Below are 22,589 nucleotides of genomic sequence, written 5' to 3' on the forward strand. Positions count from 1 at the left end.
CTTTTCACTGTACCTCAGTACAAGTGACAACAATAAACCAATACCATTACCGATACATAGCATCAGAGATCCTGTAGATACCACCATCGGGAGTATCTACAGGAGGCACTGCCTCAAGAAGGCAACGTCCACCATCAAAGATCCCCACCATCCGGGCCGTGCCATCTTCTCGCAGCTCCCATCGGCCAGGAGGTACAGAAGCCTGAAGTCCCACACCACCAGGTTCAGGAACAGCTACTTCCCTTCAACCATTTGGTTCTTGAACCAACCTGCACAACCCTAATCATTGCAGTTTAGCAACACTGTGACCACTTTGCACTAAAATGGACTTTTTTTTTGTTCTAATTGTGTTCTTTCTTGTAAAAAATATTGTTTAATTTATGTTTTTCTTGTGAATGCTGCTTATCTGATGCTATGTGCCTGTGATGCTGCTGCAAGTAAGTTTTTCATTGCACCTGTGCACACATGGACTTGTGTGCCTGACAATAAACTCGACTTTGGCTTTGAGACACATCATTCACAAGAAAAACATAAATTATGTAACACAGTTAGAACAAAAAATAAACAAAGCCCATTGTACTACAAAGTGGTCTTCGTGTTGTTCTGCTGAGGCAGTGATTAGGTTTGTGCCGGTTGGTTCAAGAACCGAATGGTTGAAGGGAAGTAGCTGTTCCTGAACCTGGTGGTGTGGGGACTTCAGGCTTCTGTCCCTCCTGCCCGACGGTAGCTGCGAGAAGATGGCATGGCGAGAAGATGGGTATCAGGGTTTGGGGCATGAACTCTGGTTTGTGTCCCACCTACTGTGGATTTGGCTATAAACACCCAACGAAATCCAGCCTCTGGACTGATGCACAGCCTTCTCCTTGGAAATCCCATCTATTGGCTGCCCATGGTCATCTGAAGTGACCCTAGCCTCGATGCACCGTGGGAGATGTAGTCCTTCTCCAATCCTACCCCTCACTGTTGGGGCCACTTGCCCTGGCGTTACATTTCCCTGACTGTCAGGTCCCTCCACCTCCTTTATTCGATGAAGCAACTAAATGGCTTTTGTAAAACGAGTCCAAAGGCCGGACTGAAGTAGTGTTGCAGTGTCCTGATGATACTTTGCTCTCACTCCACAATTCTTTGCTGACAGATTCCTTGTAAAGAGGGTTAAGTCTGAGGACAGACTGCATTTGAACTTTGTTTAATGGATAAGAAGATGGTGATCTGCCCACCCCACCTCCCTCCCTTTCTTCTACCCTCCACCCACTCCTATCGCATTCCATCACCCACAGCCCTTGCGCACCTGCAGCTATCAGCTCCCAGCCTCTGCTGCTCCTCCATCCTACCTATCACCCCTCCTCCCCTCGATCTACCTATCGCCTGCCAGCTCTTGTTCCACCCCTTCCCCTCACCTCTTTATGCCGGCTCTCTGCCCTCTTCAGTGCAGATGATGGGTCTCGACCTGAAACGCCGACCATCCCTCTGACCCTACACACGCTGCCCGACCCACCGAGTTCCTCCAGCACTTAGGTTCTGGCTCCAGATTCCAACATCTGGAGTCTCCGAGATCATGATCATTTGGGTAAACCAGCATCGGTGGCTGCACCACAGATAAGATCCCTCAAAGTCAAAGACAGTCAGAATGTCTTCTCTTTTATGGAAAGAGATGAGGGGTGAATGGTATTTGTGTAAGATTGATTTAAGGGAGGGAAATGTGCCTCTTAACCCCCTGCCAGACATCGGGGCAAAACGTGGTGGAAACACTCAGCACGTCAGGCAGCACCCATGGAGAGAGAAGCAAAGTTTGACTGTCTGAATCCACTGGCAATGCCAGTTCATGGGGACAGTAACAAGGTGGTTGCAGGCGACAGCCTTTTGTATCTGTTCCATCTATACCCAGCCCAACACTTGCTGTCTTGCTCATAGAAAGTGCTGGAACTGCTCAGCAGGTCAGACGGCATCTCTGAGAGAGAGAGAGAGAGAGAGAGAGCGAGGAGAGAGAGAGAGAGAGAGAGAGAGAGAGAGAGAGAGAGGGAGAGAGGGAGGGAGGGAGGGAGGGAGGGAGGGAGGGAGGGAGGGAGGGAGGAGGGAGGGAGGGAGGAGGGAGGGAGGGAGGGAGGAGGGAGGGAGGGAGGGAGGGAGAGAGGAGGGGGAGGGGGAGGGAGGGAGAGGAGAGAGAGAGAGAGAGAGAGAGGAGAGGAGAGGAGAGAGGAGAGAGAGAGAGAGAGAGAGAGAGAGAGAGAGAGAGAGAGAGAGAGAGAGAGAGAGAGAGAGAGAGAGAGAGAGAGAGAGAGAGAGAGAGAGAGAGAGAGAGAGAGAGAGAGAGAGAGAGAGAGAGAGAGAGAGAGATGTCAGATCTGGGAGAAAATTCAGAGAGGTTATCGACCTGAAACACGAATACTCTACGGAAGCTGCCTGTCCTGCTGAGGGTTTCCAGCATTTTCTGTTTTTGTACATAATGCTTGATGGGTTTTCCAAAAGCTTTCCCTCAAGGTTGCCGCACGGTCGATAGGGTTGTTAAGAAGGCGTATGGAGTGTTGGCCTTCATTAGTCGTGGTATTGAGTTCAAGAGCCACGAGGTGATGTTGCAGCTCTATAGAACTCTGGTCAGACTGCACTTGGAGTACTGTGTTCAGTTCCGGTCGCCTCATTATAGGAAGGATGTGGAAGCTTTAGAGAGGGTGCAGAGGAGATTTACCAGGATGTTGCCTGGATTGGAGAGCATGTCTTATGAGGATAGGTTGAGTGAGCTAGGGCTTTTTCTTTGGAGAGAAGGAGGATGAGAGGTGATTTGATAGAGGTGTACAAGATGATAAGAGGCATAAGTCGAGTCAGAGGCTTTTTCCCAGGGCGAAAATGGCTAACACGAGGGGGCATAATGTTAAGGTGATTGGAGGAAGATATAAGGGCATGTCAGGGGTAAGTTTTTACACAGAGAGTGGTGGGTGCGTGGAACGCACTGCCGGCAGAGGTTGTGGGGGCAGATACATTAGGGACATTTAAGAGACTCTTAGATAGACACATGAATGATAGAGAAATGGAGGGCTATGTGGGAGGGAGGGGTTAGATAGATCTTAGAGCAGGATGAAATGTCGGCACAACATCGTGGGCCGAAGGGCCTGTACTGTGCTGTAATGTTCTGTTTTCAGCCCAGTTTATATTTCTGACTCACTGATCCCCATCCCTGGGAACTGGATTCCAGCCTGTGCCTTACTCCTGTTTATATCCCATTCCGTTCTTTATGGAAACCGTCCGAACTCTCCATTTTATAAGTTGTGCGGTTACAAAGGTTGTGTCAAAGGAACTGTCCTATTGCGAATGCTGAGATTACATTTGCTGGAATCTGAGCGAAGGGCTGTCATCTACATGAGAGATCTGGGTGACATCATGGTCAGGAAATGGCCACAATGACTAAAACCAGCCCGCTCCCAAATCCCAGCTTTTATTGAAAGTATGTTAGGGTTTTACAATAAAATGGGAACAAAATTCTGGTCTTACAGCTGAGTAGCTACTTTGGTTCAGTATATAAAATCCACTGGATTCAAATGTATTAGCTGTACGGAGAGGTTGGGCAAACTTGGGTTGTTTTCTCTGGAGCGTCAGAGGCTGAGGGGAGAGCTGATAGAAATATGTAGAATTATGAGAGGCATGGACAGGGTAGACAGTCAAAGTCATTTTCCTGAGGTGGAATTGTCAAATACTAGAAGGCACAGGTTTAAGGTGAGAGGGGGAAAGTTTAAAGGAGATATGCGGGGTACGTTTTTGGCTACACAGAGTGGTGGGTGCCTGGAACGGGCTGCCGGGGTGGTGGTGGAGGCAGATACGATAAAGAGGCATTTAGACAGACACATTAACAGGCAGGGAATGGAGGGATATGGGGATATAGTGTGCAGGCAGATGGGATTAGTTAGGTTGGCTTCATGGTCGGCACAGACATTGTGGGCCGAAGGGCCTGCTCCTGTGCTGTGGCGTTCTATGTTCTATCCACAGAGCCACAGCACTGGGTCCTGAGTTCAGGTTAAGAATGAGCACAACTGATTTCTTCTCAGACTACAGCACAGGGACTAATCACCACACCCTCTTCCCGACAAGGCAACAATAACAATGCTCCAAAAAGCAGAGGGTGAAAGGGAAGAGACAGCTTCTGCTGGGTGTGGAAATTCAGAACGGGAGCACTCTGGTTGGAAAACACTTCTACACACAGACCGTGGCGGATGATTGGGGGACCCTCCCACAAACTGGGTGTCTTGTTACTTTTAGATCTAAGGTTGATAGGTTTACGTTAATATTAGAGGGTGTGGAGAAAGCCAGGGGCACAGAGCAACAAACAATCTGCCCGAGGAACTCAGCGGGTTGAGCAGCGTCTGTGGAGGGGGGGGGGGGGGAAGAGGAATTGTCGACGTTTCAGGTCGAAACCCTGCATCAGGGCCGACAGTGGAGAGGGGAGATGGCCGGTATAAAGAGGAGAGGGGCAAGGGTGAGACAGGGGCCAGCAGGTGATTGGTGAAGCGAGGAGGGGTGAAGAATGACAGGCAGATGGATCCAGGTGGGGGAAGGGGCAGGGGGAGGGTGGAGGCAGCTAGGATGGTGGTACGTGGGAATACAGGCATATGGAGTTGGATGACAAACCAACTGTGACCTCGTTAAACGGTAGAACAGGCTCGAGGGGCTGCATGGCCTCCTCTTCCTTTGTAATCCTTTGGTGGTAGTTCTGCATGAGGTGTCAGTCACTGAGGAAATTCCTAGGACGCTCTACTTCACTCTTCCCTGATGGAACCTGCAGTTTCCCAGGAACTCTCCTGGAGAGAGGCTCCATATTTTCCCAGTCTCCCTGTGCTTATTTTCTAGGAACAAACAAACTGAACATCAGATTGAATGAGTCCAAAACACCATCTCAGATGCTCAGGCAAATAAACCCAGGGCCCTCCTATGTGGGTCACAAATGTGGGTCCATTTCATTTATAATGGGGACCGGCAGAGAAATTAAAAAATAGCTTGTATATATCTTTGCAGACAAACCCTGCCAGAACGACTAAAGAACTAAGATAAAGAGGAATTTAAGGAAATTAGTTTTAGTTAAACAAAATACTGGAGAGATCAGTTCGACTGAAAGCCAAAAAAGTCCCAAGGACCTGCCGATCTACATCACAGAGTTTTGAAGGGATGGCTGTGCAGTTAGTGGATGGTTGGTTACCTGGAGATTCTGAAATTGTTCCTGTGGATTGAAGGAAAGGGAAATTGACTGCACTATTTAAGAAAGAATGGAGGAGGAGTAAACAGGAAAGTGCCAGCCTCACTCCAGGAGCAGAGAAAATGCTGGGAGTGGATTGAGGAGCACCACACAAAGTTCTGAAAGGAAGTTCAAGTTTGTTGAAGTTCTTTGCGGATGTGACTAGTCGAGTATTTAAACTGGAACCAGTGGATGATGTGGGTTTAGAGTTTCGGCAGGCTTTCCATAGGTCAACAAGGAGTTAGTGAACAAGGTTAGGGCAGTTGGAGTTGGGGGTAATGTAGTGATGTGGATTCACAGAGTGGGAGTTAATGGGTCTCTCTCAGGTTAGCAGGCTGAGACGATGAGGTGAATGCCTCGAGTCCCAGCTCTCCGCAACCTGTAGTTTGATGATGATACAAAACTAAGTGGGATTGAGAGGAGGGAGATCATGAAGGGGATCTGAGAGGGTATGGACGAGCTGAATGAATGCGCAGTAACATGGGAGGTGAAATGTAATGTGGAAAAATGTGAGCTTGTCCACATCAGTGTCCAAAACAGTTTTCTTTAAACGGAGACAGAGTGAGAAATGTTGGTGTTCTGCTCTGGCTCTCATAGAGTCACACAGGTCAGAAACAGGCCCTTCGGCCCAATGTGTCCATGCCGACCAAGCTTCCCATCTAAGGTAGTCCCATTTGCCTGGGTTTGACGCATATCCCTCGAAATCTTTCCTGTCCCTTAATTCTGTTCCTTATTTTCTCATGTATTGCAGCACTGTTGGTCTTTGGGAGGGTTGGATAATGCGGTATCGCATCAAAATGCAGCGGGGAGGGGAGGTGGGTGTCTCCACAGAGTCTTGCGTCAATACTTGTCCCAGAGTCAACACCAATAAAGGCAAGTCAGGTGGCCACTGGAAGTTTATAAGATTATGAGAGGCATAGATAGAGTAGACAGCCGGTATCTTTTTCCCAGGGTTGAAATGTCTAACACTAGAGGGCATGCATTTAAGGTGAGAGGGGGTAATTTCAAAGGAAATGTGTGGGGCAAGTTTTTATACACAGAGAGTGGTGGGTGCCTGGAATGTGCTGCCAGGGGTGGTGGTGGAGGCAGATATGATATAAGATATTTATTTATTAGTCACATGTACATTGAAACACACAGTGAACTGCGTCTTTTTGCGTTACTGAGAATGTGCTGGGGGCAGCCCACAAGTGTCGCCACGCTTCCGGCGCCAACATAGCATGCCCACAGCTCCTAACCTGTACGTCTTTGGAATGTGGGAGGAAACCAGAGCACCCGGAGGAAACCCACGCAGACACGGGGAGAACGTACAGACTCCTTACAGACAGTGGCCGGAATTGAACCCGGGTCGCTGGCGCTGTAATAGTGTTACGCTAACCGCCGCACTACCGCGCTGCTATTCAGCTGAAGAATAGCAGAGGATGGTTTCGATCCATCGGCCTCTGGGTTATGGGAACAGCACACTTCCGCTGCGCCACTCTGCTGCTGGATTTGTCGAGCACAGTTTCTTTATCGTAGTACTGAGTTCTGATCACCATACGAGTTGTCAGCTGATTTATTGCCAGCCACGTCCTTCATAACAGATTCCAGCATGTCCCTATAGTTGGTCTAAAAGTCCCAGCTTTAGGCCGGCAAAGTGGCGCAGTGAAGAGAGCCGCTGCCTCACTGTGCCAGCAACCCAGGTTCAACCCTGACCTCAAGCACTGTCTGTGTGGAGTTTGCACGTTCTCCCTGTGACCATGTGGTCTTCCCCCGGGTGCTCCGGCTTCCTCCCACATCCCAAAGATGTGCGGGATGGTGGATAAATTGGTCACTGTAAATTGACCCCCGTATGTGGGTGAGGGGGTGGAATCTGGGGGGAATTGATGGGAATGTGGGGAGAATAAAATGGGATCAGTGTAGGATTGGTGGGTGCTCGATGGTCAGCACAGACGCAGTGGGCTGATGGGACTATTTACTGAAGGCCATCAGATTGGTTAAGAATCAGGTGATCTCTTAACTAATTAACCAATTTTGCAATATCATTTTGAAAATTACAGAGGTAATATCTGAACTGCCTCCACATGCCTCAACTTTTTGTGATTTTTATTAATGACTTGGATTATGGGGTGGAAGGGTGGGTTGGCAAGTTTACAGACGACACAAAGGTTGGTGGTGTTGTGGATAGTGTAGAGGATTGTCGAAGATTGCAGAGGGACATTGATAGGATGCAGAGCTGGGCTGAGAAGTGACAAATGGAGTTCAATCTGGAAAAGTGTGAGGTGGTACACTTTGGAAGGACAAACTCCAAGGCAGAGTACAAAGTTAATGGCAGGATTCTTGGTAGTGTGGAGGAGCAGAGGGATCTGGGTGTCCATATCCACAGATCCCTGAAAGTTGCCTCACAGGTGAATAAGGTAATTAAGAAAGCTTATGGGACGTTAGCTTTCATAAGTCAAGGGATCGAGTTTAAGAGCTGCGAGGTAATGATGCTGCTCTATAAAACTCTGGCTAGACCACACTTGGACTACTGTGTCCAGTTCTGGTCGCCTCATTATAGGAAGGATGCGGAAGCGTTGGAAAGGGTGCAGAGGAGATTTACCAGGATGCTGCCTGGTTTAGAGAGTATGCATTATCAGGAGAGACTAAGGGAGCTCAGGCTTTACTCATTGGAGAGAAGGAGGATGAGAGGAGACATGACAGAGGTGTACAAAATATTAAGAGGAATAGATAGAGTGGACAGCCAGCACCTCTTTCCCAGGGCACCAATGCTCAATACAAGAGGGCATGGCTTTAAAGTAATGGGTGGGAAGTTCAAGGGAGATATCAGAGGAAGGTTTTTTTACCCAGAGAGTGGTTGGGGCATGGAATGCGCTGCCTGGGGTGGTGGTGGAGGCAGGTACATTGGTCAAATTCAAGAGATTACTAGATAGGCATATGGAGGAATTTAAAATAGAGGGATATGTGGGAGGAAAGGGTTAGATAGTCTTAGGTGAGGATTAAAGGTTGGCACAACATTGTGGGCCAAAGGGTCTGTATTGTGCTGTACTGTTCTATGTTCTATAACATGTCAGCGTCACGTGTGTGAGCTAAGCACGTCTTTGGTGGCTTCCCTCACTTGCCACATGGCCTACTTGGTCTTGCTGCCCCACTGTGTCTTATCTGCAATAAATAGACTCTGAGCTGCGTTGGCTTCCTAAAAATAACCCAAGCGGAAGGTTTTGTTGCTGGTTTTCTTACTCTGTGCAAGAGAACTGAGAACAGTTCAGAGCTTTCTTGGAAGGCTGGGCAGAATTGCGGGCGCTATCCTTCTGGTGATGGGTCACTCGCGATTGGTGGGATAGACTCGAGGGGCTGATTGGCCTCTTTCTAGGTTCTCTCCCTGTGTCTACAAACAAACCTCCAGTCTTGTTCTTCAAGACAACTGGGAAACACCTGCAGGGGCTGCAGCACCTGACGAACATTCCCTGAACAAGTAAATCAAAAAGCAATGATCTATTTAGTACCTGCCCTGATATGTTCTTAATTGGTTCTGTCAATTTTTTGTATGATAATTGCTTTTGTGAAGTAGCCACTGACATTTTCCAATGATTCACCAACATTTTTCAGGGAATGGAGGGCTGTAGGTACAAGGAGAGATTGGATAAGCCGGGCTTACCTTCACTGGAATGTAGGAGGCTGAGGGGTGTTTATAAAATGATGAGGGGCGTAGATGGGTGAGAGGACCAGAGACCTTTTCCCAGGGCTGGGGAGTCTTGAACTAGAGGTTTAAGGTGAGAGGGGAGAAATTTAAAGGAGATCTGAAGGGTTGAGGGTAATGTATTAGCATGGGTAGAGGATTGGTTAACCAATAGAAGGCAGAGAGTTGGGATAAATGGGTGTTTCTCTGGTTGGCAATCAGTGGTGAGCGGGGTGCCGCAGGGGTCGGTGCTGGGCCCACAACTGTTCACAATATACATTAACGATTTGGAAGAGGGGACTGAGTGTAGTGCATCTAAGTTTGCTGATGACACCAAATTGAGTGGAAAAGCAAATTGTGCAGAGGATGCAGAGAGTCTGCAGAGAGATATAGATAGGTTAAGTGAGTGAGCAAGGATCTGGCAGATGGAGTACAATGTTGGTAAATGCGAGGTCATCCACTTTGGAAGGAAAAATAGAAGATCAGATTATTATTTAAATGGTGAAAGATTGCAGCATGCTGTTGTGCAGAGGGACTTGGGAGTGCCTGTGCATGAATCGCAAAAGGTTGGTTTGCAGGTACAACAGGTTATTAAGAAGGTAAATGGAATGTTGGCCTTCCTTGCTGGAAGGATTGAATTTAAGAGCAGGGAGGTTATGCTGCAACTGTACAGGGTACTGGTGAGGCCACACCTGGAGTACTGCGTGCAGTTCTGGTCTTCTTGCTTGAGGAAAAATGTACTGGCTTTGGAGGTGGTGCAGAGGAGGTTCACCAGGTTGATTCTGGAGATGAGGGGGGTAGCCTGTGAGGAGATATTGAGTCACCTGGGACTATACTCACTGGAATTCAAAAGAATGAGATGGGATCTGATAGAAACATATACAATTATGAAAGGGAAGGATAAGATAGAGGCAGGAAGGTTGTTTCCACTGGGAGATGAGACCAGAACTAGGGGACATAGCCTCAAGATACAGGGGAATAGATTTAGGACAGAGATGAGGAGAAACTGCTTTTCCCAGAGAGTAGTGAATCTGTGGAATTCTCTGCCCAGGGAAGCAGTAGAGGCTACCTCATTAAGTATATTTAAGACACAGTTAGATAGATTGTTGCATAGTCGGGGAACTAAGGGTTATGGGGAAAAGGCAGGGAGATGGATCTGAATCCATGGCCAGATCAGCTGTGATGTTGTTGAATGGCGGAGCAGGCTCAACGGGCCAGATGGCCTCCTCCTGCTTCTATTTCTTATGCTCTTATGTTCTTAAGTTTTTTACACTTTTGGTATTGGTTTATTATTGTCACGTACCGATATAAAGAGAAAAGCTTTTGTTTGTGTACCATCCAGACAGATCATTCCATACATAAGTACATCGAGGTAGTACAAAGGAAAACAGAATGCAGAATACAGTGTTACAGTTACAGGGAAAGTGCAGTGCAGGCAGACAATAAGGTGCAAGGGCCACGATGAGGTAGATTGAGAGATCAAGAGTTCATCTTTAACGTAGAAGAGGTCCATTCAAGAATCAGATAACAGCAGGATAGAAGCTGTCCTTGAGTCTGGTGGTTTGTGCTTTCAAGTTTTTGTGCCTCCGACCCGATGGGAGGGGGGAGAAGAGAGAGTGTCCAGGGTGGGAGGGGTCCTGGATTATGTCGGCTGCTTTCCCGAGGCAGCGGGAAGTGTAGACGGAGTCAGTGGAGGGGAGGCGGGTTTCCCTGAAGGACTGGGCTGTGTCCACCCTCTCTGCAGTTTCTCGTGGCCTTGGGCAGTGCAGCTGCATCCAGATAGGATGCTTTCTATCTTGAACAAGCTGCCGGAGGATGTGGTAGAGGCGGGTACATGTACAATGTTTATAAGACTTTTGGACAGGTACATGGATAGGAAAGTTGTAGAGGCATATGGGCTTAATGCAGGCAAATGGGATTAGTGTAGGTGGGCATCATGGTCAGCATGGACGAGGTGGGCCGAAGGGTCACCTGTGATCTCTGAACGTTAAAAGCATGTTCTCGAGGTTCCAGCCTTCAATCCCATCCTGAACTCTCACAGAACCACACAGCATGGAAACAGGCCCTTTGGCCCAACTCGTCCATGCCGCCTGTGTTGTCCAGTGAGTTAGTCCCATCTGCCCGCCTTTGGCCCATAGCATGTTCTGATGGAAGGTCACCAACCCAAAATGTTATCTCTGTGTTTTTCTCTCCACAGTTTCTGCCTGACCCGCTGAGTATTTCCAGCCTTTCCTCTTTTTATTTTGTATCTAAATGAAAGCTTAGGTTTGTTGTTGGGCGACGGTGTGTTTGTGAGCTCTCTGCGCCGTTCAACAGCAGTTAACCAGCATCTTCACACTCTCCTCCCCTCAGATCCCGACTGGGTCTCCTGCACACTCGGGGTGTTTATCTGCCTTAACTGTTCTGGGATTCACCGCGACCTGTCAGGAATCAGCAGAGTTAAATCCATCCGCCTCGACTTCTGGGACGATGCCTCAGTTGAGGTAACAGGAGATTTGTTCTTTTCTTTTTAGGCATTTCCCTTAGGAGCAAAGATGACACTTCCCCTCCTGTTCTGGGGGTGCCGACGTGGGTTTTGAGGCCAGTGTAGGAACGGCAGGTGGGGCAGGAGGTGACTGACTGGGAGTTGGGCGTGGGCAGTTTGTACAGTGTTATTTTATGTTAACTTAGGTTTGTCCTTGTCTTGTAACATACTGTGCTGCTGCTGCAAATGGCTAATTTCATGGCACTTATACCTTGAGTATGTATGCCTAGGACAATAAACTTGAACTTGATGCCACATAAGTGGACCTGTCACTTATGAAGGGTCTCTCTGTGCTCCAGTGGCACTGCCTTCAGGTCCTCAATCCCATCCTGAACCCTCACGGAGTCATACAGCCCGGAAACAGGCCCTTTGGCCCAACTTGCCCATGCCGACTGTGTTGCCCAGCGAGCTAGTCCCATCTGCCTGCATTTGGCCCAAAGCCCTCCAAACCTCTCCTATCCATGGACTTATCCAGATGGCTTTTAAACGTTGCTAATGTGCCCGCCTCAACCACTATTTCTGGCAGCTCATTCCAAATATGCACCACCCTTTGCGTGAAGCTGCCCCTGATGTCCCTTTTAAATCTCTCGCCTCTGATCTTAAACCTATGCCGTCTCTGGGAAAAAGACTACGTGCTTTCACCCTGTCTATGGCCCTCATGATCTTATAGACCTCTATTAGGTCAGCCCTCAATCTCCTGTGTTCCAGGGAATGAAGTCCTAGTCTGCCCAACCTCTCCTTGTAACTCAGGTCCCCCAAATCCAGGCAACATCCTGGTAAACCATTTCTGCATGCTTTCTAGTTTAATACATCTTTCCTATAACAATGTGACCAAAACTGTACACAATACTCCAAGTGCAGCCTCACCAATGTCTTGTATAACTGCAATGTAACTTCCCAACTCCTATACTCAGTGCCCTGACTGATGAAGGCCAGTGTGCCAAACGCCTTCTTCACCACCCTGTCTACCTGTGACACCAACTTTCAGCGAACTATGCACTTGCACTCCTAGGTCCCTTTGTTCCATAACTCTCCCCAGGGCCCTACCATTCACTCTACAAGTCCTACCCTGGTTTGATCTCCCAACGTGCAATACTTCACATTTATCTGGACTGAAAGCCATTTACCAATCCTCAGCCCACACACCCAGTTGATCAAGACCCCCCTGTAATTTTCATAACCTTCTACACTATCTACAAGACCACCTACTTTAGTATCATCCACAAACTTACTAACCATGCCTGTACATTCATATCCAAGTCGTTTATACAAATTACAAACAACAAAGGTCCCAGCACCAACCTCCTTCTCTAATTCGAGAGGTCATGGGCCAGAGGTTCCCACGAGTCATGGGGGACATTGCATTTCTTCAAGGAAGCTCTGAGCACATCCTTGAATCTTCTCCTCTGTTCCCCTCGTGACCTCGTCCCACGACAGACATTGGAATGGAGTCTGTTAAATTTCTGCCGGTTCACTGGACTCTGGGCAGCAGTTGTGCTCAGACAGAAAAGTTACAGGACAGGAGTCGCATTTAGGGGAGGAAAGTGAAGGGCAGCGGGTTTCTTTTTCTTAAAAAGGCATTATTCTTCCTTTGAGTCTCATATTAGTCCAATTATAGACTCTTGAGTAAATAGAGAGATTTATTCAATCCTGTGACTGTGAGATTTGGGTCTAATATCTGCACTGGCTGTGTGTCTGATTCAGAGAGAGAGAGAGAATCAGTGAGAGAGAGAATCTGAGAGAGAAAGAGAGAGAGAGAGAATCAGAGAGAGAGAATCTGAGAGAGAAAGAGAGAGAGAGAGAATCAGAGAGAGAATCTGAGAGAGAAAGAGAGAGAGAGAATCAGAGAGAGAGAGAGAATCTGAGAAAGAGAGAGAGAGAGAATCAGTGAGAGAGAGAATCTGAGAGAGAAAGAGAGAGAGAGACTCAGTGAGAGAGAGAGAATCTGAGAGAGAAAGAGAGAGAGAGAGAGAATCAGAGAGAGAGAGAACCTGAGAGAGAGAGAGAGAATCAGTGAGAGAGAGAGAATCTGAGAGAGAAAGAGAGAGAGAGAGAGAGAATCAGAGAGAGAGAGAGAACCATGGGGGAATCAGGGAAAGAGGGAGAGAGGGAATGAGGGAGAGAGAGTTAGCTCCTGATCAGTCCCCTGGGCGACACTTTGGGATCGGAAGGGGAGTGAGGACAGAGCTCACAGGCTCGGTGAACTTGGAGAGGATAAGACCATGACTGGTGAGGCTGTACAAGCCCCTTGTGGAGGCTGGGTGCCAAGGGGAGGGAAACCAGAGATGGTGTGTTAGCTCCCTGCCTGGTGATGCTTCACTCCCGGGGAGGAGACGATTGACACGTCCTGCTCTGTGCAGGACACAGACTAAAATCCTGGACTTGTCTTTTGCAGGAAATGAGAAAAAAGGCAACCAGGTGGTGAAGAAATGTTACGAGGCAAAGGTCCCTCCTTTCTACTACAAGCCACGGGCTGCAGACTGCAAGTAAGAAGGAAGGACTTCCCTGTGATGAGGATCAGTGGGATTGTGGCAACACCATTCACCAAGTTCCACCATGTCACAGAGATGTACAACACAGGAGGTTATTTTGCCCTTTGTGTCCACGTTGACCAAGTGTAGGGTTGGGTCAGTCCCTCTCAGTCCGCAGTGCCATAGGTTACAGCTCATCCAGGGGCCCTGTACTTGTAGTGAGGGCTTCCGTCTCCAACACCAGTTCCGGACCTCACTGCCCGGCACAGGAAATCATCATTTCCCCAGCTCCCCGCTAATCCTTCTCCCAATTCACTCTGCCCCCTCACCTTTCCATCTCTCTCTCATCTGTATACAAACTGATGGTTGGTGTGGACTTTGATTCCAACTGCCCACCATGAGTCCCTGCCCTTGGCTATTGACAATCTAACACTCCCAGGGTTAGTTCACCCTCAGCTTTGGCCGAGTTATGGGAGAGTTTCAGATTTCTTAGCCCTTGTTGTGTGACAAAGTGCTTCCTGACATCGTGGCCCTCATTTCAAAGTGAAGAAGGCTGCTCTGGCTTCTGCAGGGGACACTTTCCCTCCCCCCATCACACCATGGGAGGGTGCTGCTCCTTGTCTCTGCGCAGAGAACGCGCTGGGTTGTAAATCATAGCTGAACTGGAAGAAGGATTCTGTGGGCTGCTGAATTGGAATTGGTTTATTATTGTCACATGTAGACAGATGCAGGGAAAAAGCTATTGTTAAACGTGCCATTCAGACAGATAACTCCATACATCAGTACCTCAAGGTAGTACAAAAGGAAAACAGAATGCAGAATATAATGTTACAGTTACAGAGGAAGTGCAGTGCAGGCTGACAAATGAAGTGCAAGGGCCATGATGAGGTAGATTGGGAGATCAAGGTCCATTCAAGAGTCTCATAACAGTGGGATAAAAGCTGTCCTTGAGCCCGGTGGTACGCGCTTTCAGGCTTTTGTATCTTCTACCCGATGGGAGGGGGGAGAAGAGAGGGTGACACATTTGGTCCCAGCGCCATCTCAACTCTTCACCTGGTGTTGAGGAGCTAGCAGAGGGAGCAGAAGATCCCCTTTCAACTGGATGAGCTTCGCCCTTCCAGCTCGAGCAGAGTGGCTCAGCGGGTAGTGCTGCTGCCTCACAACTCCAGAGACTTGGGTTCAGTCCCGATATCCATCCGTGAGAAGTTTGCACGCTCCCCCCCCCCTGTGACCACACGGGTTTCCCCTGGGTGCTCCGGTTTCCTCCCGCATCCCAGAGGTGTGTGGGTGGTGGGAGGATCAATGGGGAGACTATGGGAATGTGGGAGAAGGTTACAGGGAAATAGTTGACCTCTTTGTTCCCCGTTCCAGAGTTCTGAAGGAGCAGTGGATCCGGGCCAAGTATGACCGTAAGGAGTTCATTGAGGCCAACAGTCAGTGGCAGGAGACCTTCCCATCAGGAACTGGAGCAGGTGGGAGGTCCCTCCTTCAACAAGTGTGTGCAGTTCTGGTCACCTAACTATAGGAAGGATACCAATCAGATTGAAAGAGTGCAGAGGAGATTTACTAGAATGTTGCCGGGTCTTCAGGAGTTGAGTTACAGGGAAAGATTGAACAGGTTAGGACCTTATTCCTTGGAGCGCAGAAGAATGAGGGGAGATTTGATAGAGGTTTACAAAATGATGAGGGGTATAGACAGAGTAAATGCGAGTAGGCTCTTTCCACCTAGATTAGGAGAGATAAGTACGAGAAAACGTGGCTTTAGGGTGAAAGGGGAAAGGTTTAGGGGGAACTTCTTCACTCAGAGAGTGATGGGAGTGTGGAACGGGCTGCCATCTGACGTGGTAAATGCGGGCTCGCTCTTAAATTTTAAGAATAAATTGGATAGATACATGGACGCGAGAGGTCTGGAGGGTTATGGACTGGGTGCAGGTCAATGGGACTAGCGGAATAAAGTTTCAGCACAGACTAGAAGGGCCGAATAGTCTGTTTCCTGTGCTGTAGTGTTCTATGGTTCTAAATGCAGAGTCTTTAAAATGAAGAACTCACAGGATTGGAATTGTGTACAAATTGACACAGAACAAGAAGAAAGTTCAATGTTTAATCGAATATTTGGTCAAAGAGGTGGATTTTAATGAGCTTGTGAATGGAGTAGTGGAGGGGAAGGGAGGGGAGGTTTAGGGAGGGCATTTTGGATCATTGGACCTTGAGACCTCAAGGCCTGTCTTAATGGGTTTCACTCTCAGAGTGATGGTTGTTGGTTCAAAACGAGATCAGAATCAGGTTTATTATCTCTGACAAATGTTGTGAAATCTGTTGTTCTGCGGCAGCAGTACAGTGCAAGACATAAAGACGTAAAAATTACTATAAGTTAGAGAAATAACTAAATAGTGCAAAAGAGGAATAACGAGGTAGTGTTCATGGGTTCATGGACCATTCAGAAATCTGATGGCGGGGGGGAAGAAGCTGTTCCTGAATCATTGAGTGTGGGTCTTCAGGCTACTGTACCTCCTCCCTAACGGTAGTAACAAGAAGAGGGCATGTTGCGGATGGTGAGGGTCCTTAGTGATGGATGCCGCCTTCTTGAGGCACCGCCTCTTGAAGATGTCCTCGGTGGTGGGGAGGGTTGTGCCCGTGATGGAGCTGGCTGAGCCTACAACCCTCTGCAGTCTCTTGTGATCCTGTGCTTTGGAACCTCCATCCCAGGCAGTGATGTAAACAGCCAGAATGCTCTCCACTATACGTCTATAGAAATTTGCAAGAGACTTTGCCAGTACGTACCAGAAATACTCAGCAGGTCAGGCAGCACCTGTGAAACAGAAAGAGTTAACGTTTCAGGTCGAAGACCCTTTGTAAGAATGTTCTGACCTGAAACTGTTTCTCTCCCTGCGGATGCTGCCTGACCTGCTGAGTGTTTCCGGGTTCTCCTGATTCCAGCATCAGCAGGTTGTTTGATTCTCATTCGCTGTCGTTGCTTCAAGCCTCACTCCCGGGACCTGAGCACAAAAGCCCACTGGGCACTTTGGGACAGCATGCACCCTCAAGGGTGCCTTCTATCAGAAGACACATTAAACTGTGGGCCTGTCTGCCCCCTCAGGTAAATGTGAAGGCTCCCACAGGCACTATTATGTGGGGGACAATATCCCCGATACTCTGGGGCATTAGTCCCTCAGTCAACACAATAACACAGTGCGGTTGTCATCAGCACACACAATAACCTGCGCCCTTAACGAGGGCCCAAGTCACATCACAGGAGCATCCTCAAACAAAACACTGAGCCAAGTGAGGACAGGTGACCAGAAGCTTGGTCGAGGAGGTAGGTTTAAGGAGCATCCTGAAGGACAGGGCAGGTTCTTGGCAGCTGAAGGCACGGCCACCATTAGCAGACAGATAGAAAACAAGATGCTACTGCAGCAGAAGTTGAGCACAAAATCCTTGGAGGGTTCCAGGGCTGGAGGAGATCACAGAAGCAGGAGGTACGAGAATGCAGAAGGATTTGAAACCAAGGGTGAGAATTATAAAACTCCCCAATCTGATGGATCTTGCTGCATGCAAACTAGCAGGCTGCTTCTCCCTGGGAATGTATTTCAGAGCCTTGTGCTTTGGCTCAGCCCAAGGTATTGGTGTTGGTTTATTATTGTCACTTGTACCGAGGTGCAGTAAAAAACTTGTCTTGCATACCGATCGTACAGGTCAATTCATTACACAGTACAGATACATTGAATTAGTACAGACCGTATTGATGTAGTACAGGTAAAAACAATAACAGTACAGAGTAAAGTGTCACAGCTACAGAGAAAGTGCAGTGCAATAAGGTGCAAGGTCACAACAAGGTAGATCGTGAGGTCATAGTCCATCTCATTGTATAAGGGAACTGTTCGATAGTCATCACAGTGGGGTAGAACCTGTCCTTAAGCCTGGTGGTACGTGCCCTCAGGCTCCTGTATCTTCTACCCGATGGAAGAGGAGAGAAGAGAGAATGACCTGGGTGGGTGGGGTCTTTGATTATGCTGGCTGCTTCACCAAGGCAGCAAGAGGTAAAGACAGAGTCCCAGGAGGGGAGGCTGGTTTCCGTGACGCGCTGGGCCATGTCCACAACTCTCTGCAGTTTCTCTGCAGGTCATGAAAGGCGCTTTGTAAATGCAGTGTTCTTCCTCCAGTGGTGGAGCGGTGAAAACTGGGGATGTGCAAAAGGTCCAAGATCACGAGGGGTAGTACAGGAGGACGTGCTGGGCCCCGGGGAGGCTGCAGGGAGATGTGAAAATAAGGATGGGAGTTTCAGAAGTAAAATGATGCAGGGATAAAAGTCAGTGCCAGTCAGCGGGTGTGGGGTGTGAGGCCAGACAGGATCTGCATGCTCACTGACGGATATTTCCCTGTCCCCTGTGAAGGTAACCGAGTCGGATATCTGTGGAAACGGGGCAAGGACAAAGGAAGTTTTCACCAAAGGAGTTTCCAGCTTTTGGAGAAAGAGGGAACAATGCAGTACTTCTCCAAGGAGGATGTATGAGCCTTTAATAAACCTCAGTCTTGCAAAGGCAGTCTCCCTTTCGAATGTCTCTGCCCCTCAGCCTCTGTGGTGGAAAAGGGCAGAAACCAACGACGTGTTGTACAGACGCTGTCGATCAGCCACCGTTTATTTTAATACACTGCCCACCTCAATCGCCTGTCCGTCCCGTACAGATCCCATCAGTCACCCCTCAAAGCCCTGCCTATCGATCGCCGGTTCAACACCCTGCCCGTCACACCAATTAACCCCTTCTGCTCTGCCCCATGTCACTGACTGTTCAATGACCTGTTCTTTGCTTCAGTGTGCGCACAATGCCCTGCCTTGAATCTCCGTTTGAATTAAATATTGGGCTTACTTGATGAAGAGAGAGTTGCCTGCAGAGTCCGGGACAGCAGAGTCATACACCATGGAAACAGGCCCTTCGGCCCATCTGTTCCATGCCAACCAAGATTCCCATCTAAGCTAGTCCCATTTGCCCGCATTTGGCCCATATCCATCTAAACCTTTCCTATCCATGGACCTGTCCAAGTACCTTGTAAATGTTGTTAATGTACCTGCCTCAACCACTTCCTCTGGCAGCTCGTTTCACACACTGACCACTCTGCATTGTTATTGGGTGCTCCCTGTTGGCAATGGTCAGTGTATTGGAAAGGATGTGATTAAGATGTGATGGATACTGTGGTTTAATAGTCTCTCTACATTTTCTAGGGTGGGAACTGGTCTGTCTGGATAAAGGTGAGGTACACCGACACAACACACACACTCGGACACAATGCAGACTAAAAGAACACAGAGAAGGCAGTAATTTAGATATTTACTCTGTGCAAGATAACATGTAAATAAAATGTTAAATATATTGAAAGTCAGAGGGAAATGAAGGGACTGAGATGGTCACCGACAAGCAAATTTCTGCTTCAACAGGGTAAAGGGCCGAAGGGAGTGATTCGGGTGTCAGAGATGAACGCCATATTCCAGCCGGAAAAGATCGGGAATCCCAACGGGCTGCAGATCACCTACCTGGAGAACGGACGCACCAGGAATATATTTGTGTACCACAAGAACGGGAAGGTGAGGGAGAGCGACGGTCCTGATTCACCGGGTGAATTCCTCAAAATTCCCCCACAACTAACACACCCAGACACTGGCCGTCTGCCCGGACACTGACTGTCTGACGGACACTGACCGTCTGCCTGGACACCGACCGTCTGCCCGGATACTAACCGCCTGCCAGGACACTGACCGTCTCCCGATAGTGAATGTTGATTCCCACCACCTGCCCATTACTGACTGTGCAGGAGGTGTCAGTGTCCGGGCAGATGGTCAGTGGCCAGGGAGATGGTCAGTGTCCATCAGACGACCAGGGTCCGTCAGTACTCACTGTGTCCTGACTGTGTCCAGTTACTGCTGCCCGTCCTGTTGACCCTCAGTTCGGTCTGTGGCTGCCGCCCTGCCACTGTCTGTTCTGATACCGTATGCCTGTCCTGATCCTGGTGCCTGTATTCCCTAGGACATCGTGGACTGGTTCAATGCAATTAGGGCAGCTCGGTTCCGATATCTCAAGATGGCTTTCCCCACAGCCAGTGACACAGATGTGAGTTCGGAGTTTGTGTCTGTAAAATAAGATAAGATTTCTTTATTAGTCACACGTACATCAAAACACACAGTGAAATGCATCTTTTATGTAGAGTGTTCTGGGGGCACCTCGCAAGTGTCGCCACGCTTCCAGCGCCAACATAGCATGCCCACAACTTTCTAACATGTACGTCTTTGGAATGTGGGAGGAAACCGGAGCACCCGGAGGAAACCCACGCAGACACGGGGAGAACGTACAAACTCCTTACAGACAGTGGCTGGAATTGAACCCGGGTTGCTGGCACTATAAAGCGTTACGTTAACCGCTACACTACCGTGCCTACCCCTGTATCACTCCGAGATGAATAAACATGCACACGTACAATGTACACATAAATACAAACACAGAGACACATGTTGGTACGGCAACTACTCTGCCCAGGACCGCAAGAAACTGCAGAGAGTTGTGGACACAGCCCAGCACGTCACGGACACCAGCCTCCCCTCCTTGGACTCTGTCTTTACCTCTCGTTGTCCTGGTGTAGCAGCCAGCATAATCAAAGACCCCACCCACCCGGGACATTCTCTCTTCTCTCCTCTTCCATCAGGTAGAAGATACAGGAGCCTGAGGGCACGTACCACCAGACTTAAGGACAGCTTCTACCCCACTGTGATAAGACTATTGAACAGTTCCCTTATACAATGAGATGGACTATGACCTCACGATCTACCTTGTTGTGACCTTGCACCTTATTGCATTGCACTTTCTCTGTAGCTGTGACACTTTACTCTGTACTGTTATTGTTTTTACCTGTACTACATCAATGCACTCTGTACTGACTCAATGTAACTGCACTGTGTAATGAATTGACCTGTACGATCGGTTTGTAAGACAAGCTTTTCACTGTACCTCGGTACAAGTGACAATAATAAACCAATACCAATACCAAGTATGGGCAAAGAAATACAAAGCGAAACATACACATGTACTGAGAAGTGAATGCAGTCAATTACACACAGGCACAAATACTCTCAAAATAACACACCTACTGTTGTATAAACATACTTAACACTGTTGCTCCACAGAGATGGGTTTGTGGTAATGCTGTAACAGGTAGATGGAAATGACACTAGAAGCTACTTCAACTCCAGCCCCCCCCCCCCCCCGAGTTATAGGTGGAAAGGGGAGGGGGAGGGGGGGTTGCGTTCCTAGAAAACGGTCTGTGTCCCGATTTTTCATATCACAAAGCTGCAAGATCTGCGCATATGTCAAGGAATGCAGGTTGGGGGAGAAAGTGTACTGTTTACTTTTCACACATGAATTTTGCAAGAATGAATTTTTGATAGTGATTTGTGAATTCCGTCAGGGTGAATTTTGGTTACCTGAACTGCCGTAATGTGGGACTTTTATGGTACAATACTGGCTCCTAAAGATTACACCCTCCTCTGAATGGATAAATAAAGATTGGCCAAATATAATTCCCCTGAGAGACAGACTGAAATATATTATCGCTGTTTTGTATGTCTCTGTAAAATTTGTCTGTGTTTTGTATTTTTCTCAGCTCATTCCCAAAATAACATGGAATTACGCAAAGGAGGGATACATGGAAAAAACGGGTCCCACGGTATGTACAGAATGAATTGTGTTGTCCGATAGAATCTGCTGCTCTCCCTTGCGATTCTTTTTGGTGAAGTGGATGACACCACTTTAAATCACAGGAGGATGTTGTCAGGTGATGTACAACCCAGTGAAACGAAGATGTGTTGATTCAAGATTACAAACCTCATTCTTGTAAAGTAAAAATAGAGTGGGATCAGCTAGAGTTTAATTGCACCTTCCAGAGGAGTTTCCCATAACCTTGGAAGTGATTGGCTTCCTAATACTTACTTGGAAACAGGAATTTACATAATGTTAAGTAGGAGGGACAAATTTTGCACCAAAACTTTGGAGCTTCAGCTGTACCTTCACATGGGATTTCCCCAAACTCTCTTGTTACCGAATAGCTCTAAGCAGTTGTCCTGAGTCTCGTTGGGCATCTCTCCATATCTGGTACTGAGGGATATTCCCTCTGACCTGGGGGGTGCACCTGGGAAGTGCCCCTCTCATTGACCTGGGAGGGGTACTTTGCACTTGCAGAGCATTAGATCCAGGGCACAGGTTTTCTGTGGTATGTGATGGCTGCTTCATCTACCTCCTCAGGGACTGTGTTGCCAAGTTGGTCTAGAAAGGGATGCAGTGGTCCTTGTCGACAGTTGTCCTAAACAGCTGCATAACCCTGTGATCTATGGGTTGGTCCTAGGGGGGCATACGTCACAGCTACTCAGTGATAGACACACTTTGGTCTGCCTAAGACTTATTGGTCTTCCAGAAAAAGGAGATTCCATAAGTGAGTGCTGCTAACTGGCACATTCCAGGGTGCAGGAGTACGTGCTGACTGACCCACTGCAGCTCGGTGCAGGCACTGCAAAGGCTCTGTGGGGAAGGACTGCAGTCTAGGGTCCCGCTGCCACTAGACACTGACAGACTGGGCCCGGTGTAATACCCCCTCAAACACAAAGTCAAAGTCGAGTTCATTGTCATCTGCACAAGTACGCGTGTGCACAGGTGCAATGAAAAACTTACCTGTGCATTCACAAGA

General features: G+C 48.3%; 1 protein-coding gene across 1 annotated transcript in view; it reads left to right on the forward strand.

Annotated features, from left to right (window-relative positions):
* The window catches only part of adap2 (ArfGAP with dual PH domains 2), a 32,393-nt gene that overhangs the window by 2,644 nt on the left and 7,160 nt on the right, over positions 1-22,589 (forward strand). Inside the window, 8 exon segments of the mRNA XM_052032964.1 lie at positions 11,226-11,356; positions 13,793-13,801; positions 13,804-13,883; positions 15,240-15,340; positions 18,260-18,372; positions 19,300-19,446; positions 19,886-19,969; positions 21,513-21,575. Coding sequence (XP_051888924.1) covers positions 11,226-11,356; positions 13,793-13,801; positions 13,804-13,883; positions 15,240-15,340; positions 18,260-18,372; positions 19,300-19,446; positions 19,886-19,969; positions 21,513-21,575 — 728 coding nt within the window.

This window comes from Pristis pectinata, chromosome 18, assembly GCF_009764475.1.
Source record: "Pristis pectinata isolate sPriPec2 chromosome 18, sPriPec2.1.pri, whole genome shotgun sequence".
Lineage (NCBI taxonomy): Eukaryota > Metazoa > Chordata > Chondrichthyes > Rhinopristiformes > Pristidae > Pristis > Pristis pectinata.